Source organism: Salvia splendens, chromosome 21 (assembly GCF_004379255.2).
Source record: "Salvia splendens isolate huo1 chromosome 21, SspV2, whole genome shotgun sequence".
Taxonomy (NCBI): Eukaryota; Viridiplantae; Streptophyta; class Magnoliopsida; order Lamiales; family Lamiaceae; genus Salvia; species Salvia splendens.
In genome coordinates this window covers 22,344,749-22,360,884 of record NC_056052.1, presented here as the reverse complement: position 1 = coordinate 22,360,884, position 16,136 = coordinate 22,344,749, and the positions used below count along the sequence as shown (strand labels likewise).

Sequence of the window (16,136 nt, the reverse complement as noted above, 5' to 3'; positions counted from 1 at the left end):
GCTGCCGCAAGGTTGGTACGCGATTACTTCTGTGAGAACCCGGTATGGGGAGAGACCTAATTCCGTCGCCGTTTCCGCATGCGGAAACGGTTATTTTTGCATATCACAAATATATTGGTAGCCCGGGAAGAGTTCTTCCAAGAAGGGTTCGACGTCGTTGACCGTCTCAGTCACACGACATTCCAGAAAAGTACTGCAGTAATCCGTCAGCTTGCTACTGGATAAACAACGGATTTGTTCGATGAATACCTGCACATTGAGGAAAGCACTGGGAGAATGTGTTTGATGAACTTCTGCAAAGGCGTCCTGGCAGCCTTCACCTACGAATTTCTCCGGAAGCCTAGCACTGCAGATTGTCAGTTTCTGCTCCGACTTCACGAACAAGTGCACGGATTCCCCGGGATGCTTGGCAACGTCGATTGCATGCATTGGCAATGGAAGAATTGCCCTGTAGCGTGGATGGGGTCATACACGAGCGGCCACAAAGGCACCCACCCCACAGTTATACTCGAGGTCATTGCTGACTACCGGCTATGAATTTGGCATGCGTATTTCGGGGTCCTCGGATCGAACAACGACGTCAACGTGCTCAACCAATCCAACCTCTTCACCGAAGTTTTGAATGGTAAAGCGTCGGCCATCAACTTCATCGCTAACAACCGGCAGTATAAAATAGGGTACTATCTTGCCGGTGACATCTATCCGAAGTGGTCAACCTTCGTGAAGACGTTCAACAGGCCGATGAACGAAAAGCAGGTTCTTTTTGCGCAGAAGCAAGAGGTTGCTCGCAAGGATCTGGAGAGAGCGTTCGGGGTTCTCCAAGCTCGCTTCAACATTATCAAAGCCTCGGTTTGTACGTGGTTTATGGAGAATATGGTCGACATCATGTGTACGTGCATAATCTTGCACAACATGATTGTCGCCGACGAAGGACCTGAGGCGGGAAATTGGTTCGACCCTGAAACCCTGGGAAGCTCTACCGCAAGTAGTCCGCCTCGCAGTGGAGTGCATCCGTCTATGCAAGATCGATTGTCTGTTTGGGCAAGGACACGTGATTCTACCGCCCACGCCCAACTCTAGGAGGATCTAATGGAGCACATTTGGGCAAAATTTGGCAACCAATAAACACACATGATCGCCATTAGACAACTCTTTCTTCTGCTTCTTTGAGTTTTGAGATTTTCAATTTAGAGAGAGCGAGCGGAAGATTTTAAATTATATAATTTTATTTTTTTTAGGATTTTTTTAATGTGGTTTTTTATTTTTTTTAGAATTTTAAGTTGTAATTTTATTTTATTTTATTTAATGAAGTGTGTTTTTATTAATTGAATTTGTTGGAAATAAAAATAAAAATGAAATTGAATGAATAGTTAAGGGATGAAATGGTAAAGAGATGAAGGGTTGCAGGTGTTGTCTCTTAGTTAAGAGATGAGATGAAAAGTTCAATGGAGCCCATGAATAGTGAAGAGATGAGACAGTTAAGAGACGGATAAGAGACAGCGTTGAGACGGTTAAGAGACGGTTAAGAGACGGTTAAGAGACGGCCTCGTGATGCTATGTTACTACAAAACCATTATCCAATTAAGATGGAAACTCTAATTTGGCTAATGGATGAAAATAATACTAGTATGGATTTGATCTAGATGGTCACACAACTTGACTAAGATTGCCCACCAACCATCAAGGCATTAGTTTGAAAGTGAAAAGCAAGAATCAAACATAACATACTCCCTCCGTTCCTTGTTTATAAAGGCATTTCTTTTCGGCACGGAGTTTAAGAATAGTGTTTTAAATGGATGGTAAAAAAGTAAGAGAGAATAAAGTAAGAGAGATGAAGAGAGAATACAGTAAGAGAGAGAATTGTTTTTTCCCAAAAATAGAAATAACTCAATTAACTTGGAACTTCCTAAAATAGAAAAATGTCTTTATTAATATGGAACGGAGGGAGTACCAAACAGGAAACCATATAGCAGAACACAAAACCAAGTTCTCAACTCAACAAAAATGATGTCTTGAAATAAATGTGAGAGCGAAAGAATGAAGCACATGTATACAGAAATCAAAATCCAAAGCGATCTCTCTCACCTTTTGATCAAGATACACCCAATTGATCACTCTAATCAAGATAAATCCTAACCAAAACTCACAAACAACGAAAACGAGGCAAACCTACACTGTACACATTCTGCAATCACTGATTTCGGTTTAGCCTCCGAAGAAAGAGAAGAAACCTCTCTTCTTGGGCTCCTCCTCCACCATCACAGCCTTCATACTGTCCTGCTCCACCAGCCTCCAAGCCGCCTGCTCGAAGGCCAATCCGGCTAACGCAGGCGGCTTGTTCAAAACCAACGGATATCCTCGGTTCGTGCTCCTGATCACCTCTGTATCCTCCGGGATCACCCCCAGCAACGGCAGCCCAAGCATTTCCTGCACGTCTAAAACCGACATCATATCCTCCCCTTTGATCATATCCGTCCTCACCCTGTTCACAATCATCTTAATATCCCTAATCCCGTCGCACTCCAGCAGCCCCGTCACCCTATCCGCGTCGCGGAGGCTCGTGATGTCGGGCGTTGTTACCAGCACTGCCTCATTGGCCGGCGTGATGGCGGTGATGAACCCTGCGTCGATCCCGGCGGGGCAATCGATGAGGATGAAATCGGGCGGGCCTTCTTCCCGGTTTTTGAGGGCGTCTACAAGCCAAATTAGGGCTTTTCCGCCAAACCCTAGGGGGAGTTTGGAGCGGGGCTTGGAGATGCAGAGGAGCTCGAAATTGGACCACCGCTTGTCACGGACTAGGGCTTGATCGAGGCGGCAGTCGCCGTTGAGGACCTCCACCACCGTGTAGTTGACACGATTCTCGAGGCCGAGGAGGAGGTCGAGGTTTCGGAGGCCGACGTCTGCGTCGATGGCGACGGCGGAGAAGCCGAGGCGGGCGAGGGAGAGGCCGATGTTGGCGGTGGTGGTCGTCTTGCCAACGCCGCCCTTACCGGAGGTGATGACCACCACTCGCGGAGTGTCGCCGGCGAGCTGAGGCTTCCGGTTGTACTGGAGGAGGGCGTGGATCGGAGCTAGGGTTTTGGGCGGTTTTCTGGAGGGCCTTTTGGGGTGGAATTGGAAGGTCGAGGGCTTGGTGATTGTGTGGATGGATATCATTGTTACGATTGGCTATCGCCGGAAAATATTCCGACGGCCGCCGCCGCAATGTGTGGGTGTGTGAGTGTGTATTCTGAATCTGAAATGGTGGGAGAGTGACGATTGAGCTAAAGTGGGGCTGTGGGGGTGTGTGAGCTCTGCAAGAGATAACTAAATCTAGGTAAATTATGTTCCTAAAATTATAATATGACCCCCATAAATTGCTAATATGTTAATTTGGTGCCTAAATTATGTTCCTAAAATTATAATATGACCCCCGTAAATTGCTAATAAGTCAATTTGGTGCCTAGTAAATTGTTGCTAGATTTTTATTTATTTTTTTTAATAATGAGGATATTTTCGTACTGGATTAATTAGTTAGAGCATTAGCAATGGAAGGGTCGATCGAGAGGCCTTGAGATCAGCCCTCCATTGCAGAGAATGAGCCGATCAAAGCCCTACCCTATATGGCGGATACGGCGGCCTTGGCCGATCCACAATGGGCGATGATCGTGTTGGAAATCGAGATCGGAGCAAAAACGAAATGGAACAACAAGAACACGAGGATATACGTGGTTCGGCGTAAGCCTACGTCCACGGGAGAATAACGAATCGATTTACTTCAATCACGATCAAGAACTACAATCATACAACAAGATCACACACTCAAGAACAAGCTACTCCCTCTTCGCATATGAACTCATATCACACCGAAGACTATACAAGCTAGTTCCTCACAAAGATAGTGTGTATCTCTCACTCTAGCTATTGATTGTTGCTATGATCTCTCAGCTGAGTTTTCTCTCTCGGTTCTTCTCGAATCTCTGATATGGAGCTGCAACTGCTCTTATAGGAATCAACTATGCAGTTGAAACTGCCGTGCAAGTGAACTCAAACTGCTCTTCTCTAATAGCCGTTGCATAACAGAATTTTGAACTCAAACTTCTTGATCACGTGTCGCACACTCCACGCTCGGTTCCGATGCACCCTCAATCCTACGGCTAGGATTAAAACTTGACTAACAAAACAGATCTAACGGCTGCCGGAAACGAGTTGTCATAACAGCCGAGCTGCCGAGCTGCCGAGCTTGCCGAACTTGCCGAACTTGACGAACTTGCCGAGCTTGATGAACTTGCCGAACTTGACAAACTTGCCGAGCTTGGTGCTTGTTATCATCACAAAACTCCTAACAATCCTCCACCTTTTGAGATGATACAACACTTCTTTCGATCACCTTGTTCTTTGTCAATCTCATGTCCGAGTAGCGCCAATCTTGACTTTTCTTGTCAGTATCCTGACTCCGAGAATCATCCCCAGATCCTCCTTTATCACTTCCTTGATCAGCCACAACGCCCCCACTGGACGATCGCCTCCACCGGACGATAAAACCTCCACCTAATCTGAATCTTCCCTGTTCAGAATTGGAGTTGCTGATTTCTAGAGATATCACACATCCCTCATAAGTGATAACCGAATTTCTGTCAAGATTATGCCATTTTCATCGCTTAAGATGACACGGCTGTTGCACCTCTCCCACGGACAATTCAACAAACGCAAACAAAAATCTTGAAGTAAATAACATGGCTGTTGCCCCTTCGGGATCCTCCTCGAATCGCTAACGATCACGACGTCGTCGACGTTGCTCTTATGCTTCTTCGCATCCCTCAAACACTTCTCCACTTGCCTTCCCGTCCGCAGCTTCCTCCACCGTCTTAATGATTGACCGGGATGTAGTTTGCATTGACTTCTGGGCGAAATTCTCCTCAAATGGAATCAACTCCGCCGGATCGAACCACCCATAGCTGCTGTCCCCAAAAACACCAAGACGAGGCCTTCTTGCTTGCCTATCCGGATAGAACGTGGAACAAGAATTCTTCATTCTCAATCGCAATTCTAGAATCACTCACATTACTGATAAACCTAGTGTCATCTGATTCATCGTCGCCAACTCGACCAACTTCCACATTCGAAACTACTGTGCCAAATTCGAAAGCTCCGGGGAAAGAAATATCACTCGCTGAACCGGCGATTTTATCTTCTTTATGCGATCCTGGATTGGCACTCTCTGCCGCATCATCTTCACAATCTCCGACATCTCATCCATCAGTGCTTTCACAACGTCCGTAACCACCGCCTCCATCGCAGCGAGGTTCACGGGATCCTCCGCCTTTGCCTCCACCGCGATGATCCTTTCAAGAATCTCAGCAGCAGTCTTCTGTTCCTGAATTTGTCTCAAAACCTTATCACCAAGGTTCAAGATCACCGCACGATAGGCCTTGAGCTGCATCTCAGCCAGCTTCGCCTGTGCCTTCTCATTCAGAACAGGTGCCTTCCCTTTGCTCTCGGGATCGGGCTTCTCCAAGACCGCTGCGCATCCCTTTTCGAACTGATCTCCGACTTCTTCCAACGATTCTCCTCGTTCCCACAGACGGCGCCACTTGTTGGAAATCGAGATCGGAGCAAAAACGAAATGGAACAACAAGAACACGAGGATATACGTGGTTCGGCGTAAGCCTACGTCCACGGGAGAATAACGAATCGATTTACTTCAATCACGATCAAGAACTACAATCATACAACAAGATCACACACTCAAGAACAAGCTACTCCCTCTTCGCATATGAACTCATATCACACCGAAGACTATACAAGCTAGTTCCTCACAAAGATAGTGTGTATCTCTCACTCTAGCTATTGATTGTTGCTATGATCTCTCAGCTGAGTTTTCTCTCTCGGTTCTTCTCGAATCTCTGATATGGAGCTGCAACTGCTCTTATAGGAATCAACTATGCAGTTGAAACTGCCGTGCAAGTGAACTCAAACTGCTCTTCTCTAATAGCCGTTGCATAACAGAATTTTGAACTCAAACTTCTTGATCACGTGTCGCACACTCCACGCTCGGTTCCGATGCACCCTCAATCCTACGGCTAGGATTAAAACTTGACTAACAAAACAGATCTAACGGCTGCCGGAAACGAGTTGTCATAACAGCCGAGCTGCCGAGCTGCCGAGCTGCCGAGCTTGCCAAACTTGCCGAACTTGACGAACTTGCCGAGCTTGATGAACTTGCCGAACTTGACAAACTTGCCGAGCTTGGTGCTTGTTATCATCACAAAACTCCTAACAGATCGGTCACCCACTGAGGGGAAAGGGTCAATCATTGGCCCTTACTCTTTCTTATTTTATTTTTTTAATATTCTATATTTTCTACTATAAATACCCCATCTCATTTTTTTCATTTCCCACACCAACATCTTTAGCTTCACATCATTTTTTCAAATATTCTAATACACGAAAATTTGCGTATTAATATTTTTACAATTTAATTATTAATTTGATAACATATTAAATATAGAAGTGCAAAAAAAAATAAAACAAAATAGTGATGACGTGGAAATGATATAGGAAATGGGATAGACCCTTGGATAAAATGCTGATGTGGAAATAATAAAATGAGAAGGGCTCTTCCATTTCTAATGCTCTTATATAATGTTTTGAACCATTTAACCTAACCTACCCCATATGTTCTATTTTAGCTAAACAGGTACTCCTTCCTTCCATGTTAATAGAATTATTTTACTATTTTGGGAAGTTTCAAGTTAATTTAGTCATTTTTATTTTCGACAAAAAGTAATCATCTCTCTTATTCCATTCTCTCTTCATCTCTCTTACTTTATTCACCATCCACTTAAAACACTATTCTTAAGCTCCGTGTCGAAAAGAAACGCCTCAAATAACAAGAAACAGATGGAATAGTATTATTATTCCAAAAAGGATAACTTACCTAATACTATGTTGTATGTCTAGTTTTTAAGTCTTTGTGTGCTAGCCAATATTATGCGAAGATAATGTCTGGATAAAAGCCTAAACTTCGTATTTGCTATCCAGGATTTGTAACTTTAAAGGCTCGCGAAAGGGCTTTTAGTTGTCGAACAAAAAGTGCCTCATCTATCATTGGCAATATGGCCATGCATATGGTTGGACTGTCACAGACTGGGGCAGGAGTTTAGTTCGAGCTATAAAATGAGCAATGCAGATAAATTAAAATTATGTTTGTAACTATTTTACTTTTAAAATATGGGAGATATGGTCATCTAAAATTCAAATTTTAAGAATAACTCTGGTTGTATTTATTTTTAAGACAGATTATTTCATGGTAACAAAAGAAGTAACGTGGGATTCACAATTATTTATTTATGCTAACAAATCTTATTAATTACTACTAAGTACGTACAAATAAATTATCATCAAATTAAGATTGTACGAAGATTAATAGAACATTCAAAATGCAATTGGGCCCTGGACAGACTTTGATGGTAATAATTAATGATTGTGACAAAAGATTTAGTTAGGTAAATATTCGATTTTGTACCATTATACTGTTGTAAAAATATCCTAATTTTTGCGATAATTGCATAACAAATTTCTGACCATCGAGTTTTCACATGTTGTGCGGGGCGATGCATAGATGATACTCCCTCCGTTCGCGAATAGTAGTATCGTTTTTTCATTTTAGTCCGTCCGCAAATAGGAGTCTCGGTACACTTTTGCCATAAATGGTAATAGAGTCTCACCTTCCACTAACTCATTGCACTCACATTTCATTTAAAACTAAGAGCATCCACAACCGTGCTATTGTCAGCGGCACGGTTGAGGGCCAGACCCCACTTTTTCTGCCTGCTATCTGGCAAGAGCACAACACCCACAACTGTGCTCTTCCGCAAGGACGAGCACAATTAATTTAAAATTCAATTACACAAAAACATTTCCATAATACTAAAATTCATTAAAAAAACCACAATAAATATTACAAATTACAAATAAAATAAAAAAGACATAATTAAAATCTTAAAAATTAAAAATTACATAATTAAAATTCTAATAATTAAAAATTACATAATTAAAATACTAAAAATTAAAAATTACATAATTAAAATCCTAAAAATTAAAAATTACACAATTATTGGCTAATATTACCCGAGGAAGGGGCTGAATAGTCCGTTTCCGGACTAGGAAACGGTTGTGAACCGAACCATTCGGGGTTCCAACCGTGGGAGCCGCTTGGGTTATCGTTGTGACCGGACATAGTGGTGTTGTAGGGTGTGAGAGAATGAAGATGAAAATGGATATGAGAGATTGAAGATGAGAATGGAGATGATAGAATGATGATGAGAATTGTGTAGTTTGATGTGAATTTTTTGGAGTGAAATTGTGGGTATTTATAGATGAAAGTGTGTATTTATGGGGTAAAAAAAATTAAAAAATGGGAAAAAACGGTTATAAACGAATATAATTATTTTGGGAAGTGAATTTTTTTTTATCGGTTTTTTTAATTAAAAACTGATTTAAAAAAAATTAATTTAAACACAACGGCTATGCCGTTGACAAATGAGGGCACGCCACGTCAGCTGCTTGCTGGCACGGCGACGGACGCCACCATTGTGGATGCTCTAATATATTATAGTGGGACCTCTATTCCACTAACTTTTTTCCATCCACTTTTCTTAACATTTCTTAAAACTCATGCTGCAAAAAAATAGGACTTCTAATGGCGGACGGATGGAGTATATTCAAACTGCTGGAGAGAGGACATAAAGGGCATTATCCGAATTCAAAGATGTATCAGAAGGTGATGTAAGCTTGTTAGATCCGATGAGATTTGAAGATGTGATATTAAATTTTGATGGTCGGAAAAGAGTTGTGGGACAACGATAATCTATAACTAATACTCCCTTTGTTCAACTAAGTTAGTCATACCCGCAACGTGTCCCGCGGGTGGCTCGTATCTCGTCCCGCCGAGATGAGACGGTGGCGAGACGCATTGCAGTACCCCGTCTCGTCCCGGTCTCGCCGAGACGCCCATCCCACCGAGACGTCTCGCGGGCTGGCTCGCCACGCGCCTGCGCCACGTGGCGCGAGCTTGCGCCACGCGTGACGCCTACTCGCCGGCCTGCGAGTGGGCTTCGTCACACTGACACAATAAATCATTATTTTTTTAAAATTCGAATTTAATATAAAAAATTAAAAAACGAAAACAGTAATATTACCGTTTTTCGAACTTTTTTTATTTTTTATTTTTTATTTTTTTTACTCTATAAATACTCCTATTTCATCCTCATTACACACACAAACACACATCTATTCTTCCCAATTTCAAGCCCATCATGCCGGCATTGTGTATCTGGCGGGACAACTTGGTATTGCGCCTCCACCACCTCCCTCGGGAAATGATTCACCGACGGAGTAGTTTTTATAATTTCTATAAAATTGTATTTTAAATTGTGTCCTTTTTTATTTATTTTGTCACGAATTTAATTATGTATTTTTTTTAGGATTTTAAGTTGTAATTTTATTTTATTTAATGAAGTGTGTTTTTATTAATTGAATTTGTTGGAATTAAAAATAAAAAATGAAATTGAATGAATAGTTAAGGGATGAGATGATTATGAGACGGATAAGAGATTAATGGTTGCAGGTTTTGTCTCTTAGTTAAGAGATGGAGTGAAAAGTACAGTGGAGCTCATGAATAGTTAAGAGATGAGATGGTTAAGAGACGGATAAGAGACAGCGTTGCGAATGACCTTAGATATCTAAGGAAGAAGGAGAAAAAAATATTAAAATAAGAGAGATGAGAAGAAAATGTGGATTAAACATAAAAGAAGAGAAAAAGTGGCAAAAATTATGATTTTTTCATTTTATATTTAGAAATAAGATTTTTTTTGTAGATATTTTAAAATGATAAAATGTGATTAATTTTTTTTTTGTAGTGGGAGGAAGAATTTATATTCTAATCGAGTGAAGATATCCAAGATTTTAATTTCGTTTCGCTTTTCATGTCAATTTAATGAGCCAAGCAAGAAAGTTTAGTATGACGTCACATATCCGGTGCACATCGTGGCCGTTAATCCATCAATTGACAAAGGATTGAACGGCTGAAGATCGTCGACTAGAATGAAGAGGATAGTGGGCCCCGATTAAAATACTGAAAAGTCAGAAATTCTGGATCACTCGCCTTTGACCGACACGTGGCAGTTTCCATCTGTTGTTCCAAAAATACCCTTCCTTCTCCTACTCATCCCCGTCTCTTCTCACCGGCAATCTCATGTGATCAGTTATTTTATCAATATCTTTTTCTCTCTCTCTCAACGCGCGACTGATTGCAGATCCAGACACACTTCAATCTTTAATTTTATCTACAGCCTTTTATTCAATTTTTATTTCCAATTGCTTTGTCGGGAGGCCTTCTTCATTCTCCTCGATTCCACCAGGTCCGCTTTATTTGTTACTAATAATTTTGAAGAAAATTCTCGTTTTTTTTTCAGATTGATCTCTGAAGTTTTGTAATATGTCATGTGGGTATGTTGATCTGATTCTGAATGATTTATTGAGCAATTGATTGAATTTCCGGCATTAGGGCTGACTGGATCGGATCGTATGTCAAATTGATGAGTTTTTGCTTATTGAATTGTGGAATTGAGTTAGGGTTTGAGTTAGGAGTATTCAGATCTGCCGATCCTTCGGAGTTGTCTAATGAGCGGCATATATTCCTGTTTTAGGGATCTGAGATTTGGGCATATGTTTCTGTTAGGCGAAACTCGAACAATTGCATAGAATGTAGAAACAATGTGTGAATCAATTCCTTAATTATTACTCAAAGTTATCTATTCGATTAAAGTTGGTTACTCATCCTAGCTTAGTTGGACATTAGTTGTTTATCATCGTTTATTTGTTTGCCTGAAGGATCATTTTTGTATCTGCGTAGTTTCGAATACCAAATTGTGTGTAAATTGCACAATCCTGAAATCGTTTTATCTTAGATTTCAGTATCACTTAACTGTGTGTTGTGTTTCCTTTATCCAGCCAATCTGTAGGGTTACTTATGTTAGAATACAGTATGCTTTGTGTAATGTTTCTTCTTTCCTGATGTTGTTTTGTGTCTCTATACTGTCAATATTTTCCTTGGAATGTTTCTCTTGATTGATTCCATGACATTTAGTAACTAGGTATCTGCAAGATTTATGACTCTCATTTGGTAGTTATTTGAGTATTACAGTATTTAAATATATTTGTGTGTTTTCCCTTGAATTGTACATTTCTTTTTGTTAGCGGTTGTGTAAATGCTGAGGTTATTCTTGTTTATTGCAGGGGGGAAGGCCATGTGAGTTGTTTGAAACGGAAAAGATTTCGTATTAATTGAGTTACTCTTCCTAAGTGTTCTGTTAGTGGGTGGCAAAGGGAAAGGTTGAGAACAATGATGAAGTCAGGATTAATGAGTGCTTACCACTTTTCCCTTCTTTTATCTCCTATTATTTCTTTTTGGGAATGTAGTGTGCGCAAGATGAGGTACTCATTCAGACCTGAGTGGGTGTAGGTGTAAGTTTTATACTGCTTTATTGTTTTCTGGTTTTTAATTTCAGTTTATTAAGTATTCAATAACATGTTTCAAAAGGAGATGAAGCATATATTGCTTAGATAATGTATACGTCATAGGGAAGTTTACTAGGGAATACAAAGAGGAAATTCTCGAAAGAAATTAGGCTGTTAGGACAGTGTAGCAATAGGGTTTGAGTTGAGTGTGATTGGACATCATGGAAGGTGCTAAAGCCACAGCTGGTGTAAGGAAAGGCAAGAAGAAGCAGGTGAAAGATGAGATTGACCGAATTAAACAGGCTGAGAAGAAAAAGAGACGCTTGGAGAAGGCATTAGCTACTTCTGCAGCCATCCGTTCTGAGCTAGAAAAGAAGAAACAGAGAAAGAAAGAAGAACAGGAAAGACTTGACGAAGAAGGTGCTGCCATAGCAGAGGCGGTTGCTCTGCATGTCCTACTTGGCGAAGACTCAGATGATTCGAGTAAACTAATGTTGGAGAAGGATGAGGGGCTGGCCTCGTGGGATCATGCTAATAACATGGACATCATTGTTGGGAGACACTCTTTGGTTCCTTACCAAGATCTCCCTAAGTGTTCCCTTGAAAATATTGGATTGGTTTCTGATGCTCATAGATATGGGCGCGTGTGGAGTCACTGGGGTAACTCTAACCTGATGGTCTCATCTGATCATCGTTTTGGAAGAGACTTCTACCCTCAATATTTTGCTGAACAGGGATGGGGCTCCGTGGGTTTATCTGCTGGTCATCTTGCTGCTCAGGCCGTTTCGTCACTTAAGATAGCTGACGACGCACATGTGGATGCTTATATGTTCAACCAGATGCTAAGAGGGTGAAAAGGTGCAAAAAAGATCTGAGAGGATCGGTCAAGTTGTTGTGCGAGCACTAGGTTCTGTTTTTTCAATAATTTTCTGTACATACATGTGGAGTGAGCTCGGCTGTCCTTTTCATATTTTGTATCGTCACATTTTCATACTTTCGGCTTTCGTATTTTACTGTTTCTGTTATACTTGAAAATTTCCCTAGCAAACAAATTCACTGTAATTAGCTTGATACGTGTTAATCTGGTAGACGGTAGTATTTGTTTGTGACAGCAGGAGGTACCTAAAAGAGTTGTGATCTCTTGATATTCAAGTCCTCATCTGTTTATTAAAATATTCCAGGCTAAGAAATCTATTTCGTGGGTGATATGATAAGAAACCATTTTTTAAGATATAGAAGAATTTTGAGAGACTTCCTGACCCAGAAAATTAGGTTGACATAAAAGTTCGACAATCTATTAATTTCCAAATGTTATATAAGTTGCAACAAAATATTACAACAATTTGCAAGATTAAGAGTCCCAAATGTTTTGGTATTCTGGCATACAAGTTCACAGGCAATGGTGCTGGACATTGTGGTCAGCTAGAGAGTCCGATCATAGAGGTGCTTTGGCGTCTTGTCTAAGTCGCTGATCCTCATCTTCCAGCTCCGAACTACTAGAAGGTTTCTCGCCGGGTGCAACGAGGTTCTTGAACCAGGTAGGTTGGAATCGGGGGGTTCCACCATTAGAGTTGCTGGGGGAATCTGGGCCTGTAATCATGTTGTTGGATGCAATTCCAGCTAAAAACCGATATGCGACTTTGCTGGCAGTGACGATTTCGGTTTTGGCTTGCCTAAACTGCAACCACAATCAAATTACGGGGCTTCAGAAATTTCAACATAAATGAGGCTGTGGAAAAGTGTTATGTAGTATATGAGTCTGTTGGAATCAGCAAATGGAGATTGGAGCCTTACTCTATATGCTGTGTTTCCGGCTATTTCTACAGCAGTGTCTCCAACATTTGCAAACCTGTTCACCCAACCTGTTATGGAGGTGAAAAGATTACTACGATTCCAAGAAGTGATGAAAAGGGGTTATACGATAGTCCAAGAGTAAAGAAGTGAAAATGCTGCCTACAGTTACTGAGTGCAACATGCCATTTCGATACACCTAATTACAGAATGACATTGGTCATGCTAACCAAGAATCATTAGATGGGAGTTCCTTAATCCAGGAGAAGTAAAAAGTTACTTAGCAATTAAACACACATGTAAAACCTTGTGCAGACTAAAGAAAAGAACCAAGCTGTTATAAGAAGTTAACAAACTTAATCAAGAAAATAAGAGAGGCATGCGATAGAGCCAAGTCCATGAGAATCTACGATTTTCAATTGTTCCCAGTGAAAAAGCATTTTGTATATTATGTCCACAGCTAGTCTGATAAGTCAGAAAAGTATATATTTCACACAAATAGTCCCACATAATTATACCTAGGGAATCTTTGATGAAGTTCAAGGAAGCATATATGAGCAAAAACACTGCCAAGTTATTACATAAGCTAATATATAATGCCCATTTTCCAAAAAATAACTTCTAACCAGAATCTGACAAACAAAGGAGAGCTACAATTATCAAAATGAAATCTTTGCAATAAAAAAAGAACATTAGTCAGTCAGAGGGACTGCCTTACCAGGTAGCTTAGAAACACCCAGTCTTTCACAAAATTCATCACAGAAATGATTGCAATTTTTTGCTAGCAAATCATATGATTCTCCAGGCCACTCTCTGCTCAGTTCCCTGAGAATTTGATTAATCTTATAGACAGAATTTGTGGTTTGTCCAAGTTTGATGCTTTCATGGTATGTATACATTGGATTCTGCATTGAAGGACAGTGGAAGACACCAGTACCGTGCTCACAGAACCCAAAAGACCATTCTTCATCACCATAAACCTGTCGAGCAATTTAAAATTCAGTAGCAATAGCATGATCATGACTCAGCTGTATCCAAGAGTGAACTGAAAGTCAAGTAGGCAAAAGATATGGAGTACATATCAAGTGAAAACACAGAAAGATCCCCCATAACCTGCTCGAGCAAAAAAAAAATCTGAAATTTATGAGACAGTGTAGATACAGAAGAAAATGAGTAAGCATCAAAATGGTGAAAACTGCAAGACCCAAAAGATTTATGAGATACACAACATGCAACCTTGTTATAAGGGATCTGGAGATGGCAAAATCAGTATGCTTTTACACACGATGTTCTTGTAACATCAGTCAAAACATCCACTTGGCGCACATACTTAACTACAGGAACTACGAATATGGTACAGCATTGACTTGCAAACTCTTCCCATATATCCCGCTACTGATTGTAACACATTAGATACATTGGCTTGCCATAAAGCCCATAACCAAATAGAGAAAACAAACGAACAACTCTATAGATGATGAAGAAGAGGACGAAGAAGAGCTAGCTTCTAATAATATTGCTTCTTACATATCACATCCAGAAATTCAAAAACTTGTAATTCATCAAAATAAACTGGATTAGAACCTCTGACATGTTTTGGTTGCCTAATACCAACAAGTTATGCAAAGAGTCACCCACCACATGCTGTTTCGTTTTACACTCCATTCCCATTGACGACTGAGAAAACTTGTTGATTGGTTTTTCAAGAAGCCATTGGAGATTTCCCACCAAAGAATTACACTCATCTTTGTGTCAAACCCCAATCCATCCAACGAAATTGATGCATTTTCTCAATGCCAACCAAATGTTTCATGATAACTTATGGAGTACTCCCTAAGCTATTAACACTAACTTGATGTTGACACAGGTAATTAATTATACCCCCTAAGGTGAAATCTCAATCCATAAAACTAATATATATAGAACCTATATATAGAGCCATCCTTTTGGGACTTTTCTCCAAAACAAGTCCAAAATCAGCCCCACCTAACATAGAACTGCTTCGCCCTAGAAAAATATTTGAACAAAGGAATCCCCAAAAATCAAATTCCCAAATTGAGAACAAATTTGACTATGCAAGTACCCAGCATTAGCCCAAACCACTACAACAATACTCAAAACAAGCACCAAAAACCCACACAAATTCACACAGGAAGCAGAGTGGGAGTGCAAAACCTGAACGGCGCTGTGGAAGATGCCACCGAGGCCAATTCCGTCTTTGAAAATCTTGTTGATCTGCATTATGGTGTTGTTGGTTTTGTCGCTGCCGCTGTTGGTGACGTCGTAGACATGGAGTATGACCTCCGTCATCTCAAATTCAGCGCTTCCCTTTCCCCTTCACAGTTTCGATTCAATTCAAAAAAAACCCCTCGTCCACGATTTTTATCTCCACTTCAAAGTTGAATCTCAGGAGGAATGATTGAGGATGGGCACTTGAATATTTGTTCTGAAACAAATCAGATTAGGTGAAAGTAATTTAAGAGAGTGATGAGATTTGGGAGCAGACGGCGGTGTGACTATGAATTTAAGAGATGTGATTCATCTGTTACTACTGTAGAATCTGTGTGCACCATATCCTTGCATTTTTCATTAACTACTTTATAAACCTGCCTTGTCTTAAATCTTGATTATGGTCTTAACTTTTAATCGAGTGTCTGAATTTGAAATTTGAAAGTATTTTGAATTTTTAATTTTTATTGTCTCATTGAATTTCTGACCCAAAATTGAAAATTCGTTGTGAGGAGAGTGAACACTGAAAATCGTTAGAATTAGGAAATAAATTGATGGATATTATTTATAAATAATTTAATATTTTTATATTGTGATTTTTCTTTTAAGAAACA

General features: G+C 40.3%; 3 protein-coding genes across 4 annotated transcripts; 1 reads left to right on the top strand and 2 right to left on the bottom strand.

Moving 5' to 3' along the window:
- Positions 1-1,987: 1,987 nt before the first annotated feature.
- LOC121784716 (putative septum site-determining protein minD homolog, chloroplastic) lies at positions 1,988-3,506 on the bottom strand. The gene has a single exon (XM_042182928.1). It carries the CDS (start codon positions 3,154-3,156, stop codon positions 2,206-2,208), a length of 951 nt encoding a protein of 316 aa, XP_042038862.1. The 5' UTR covers positions 3,157-3,506; the 3' UTR covers positions 1,988-2,205.
- A 6,731-nt stretch (positions 3,507-10,237) lies between these two features.
- LOC121784717 lies at positions 10,238-12,537 on the top strand. Its single transcript, XM_042182930.1, has 2 exons — positions 10,238-10,403; positions 11,281-12,537. Exon 2 carries the CDS (start codon positions 11,724-11,726, stop codon positions 12,354-12,356), a length of 633 nt encoding a protein of 210 aa, XP_042038864.1. The 5' UTR covers positions 10,238-10,403; positions 11,281-11,723; the 3' UTR covers positions 12,357-12,537.
- A 238-nt stretch (positions 12,538-12,775) lies between these two features.
- LOC121783649 (deSI-like protein At4g17486) lies at positions 12,776-15,936 on the bottom strand. 2 transcript variants are annotated; one of them, XM_042181789.1, is made up of 4 exons: positions 15,469-15,936; positions 14,012-14,273; positions 13,297-13,364; positions 12,776-13,180 (listed from the first exon to the last, which is right to left on the bottom strand). In XM_042181789.1, exons 1-4 carry the CDS (start codon positions 15,601-15,603, stop codon positions 12,938-12,940), a joined length of 708 nt encoding a protein of 235 aa, XP_042037723.1. In that variant the 5' UTR covers positions 15,604-15,936; the 3' UTR covers positions 12,776-12,937. The 2 variants fall into 2 exon arrangements, with proteins under 2 accessions (XP_042037723.1, XP_042037724.1); XM_042181790.1 differs by lacking the exon at positions 15,469-15,936 and adding an exon at positions 14,932-15,462.
- Between the last annotated feature and the right edge of the window lie 200 nt (positions 15,937-16,136).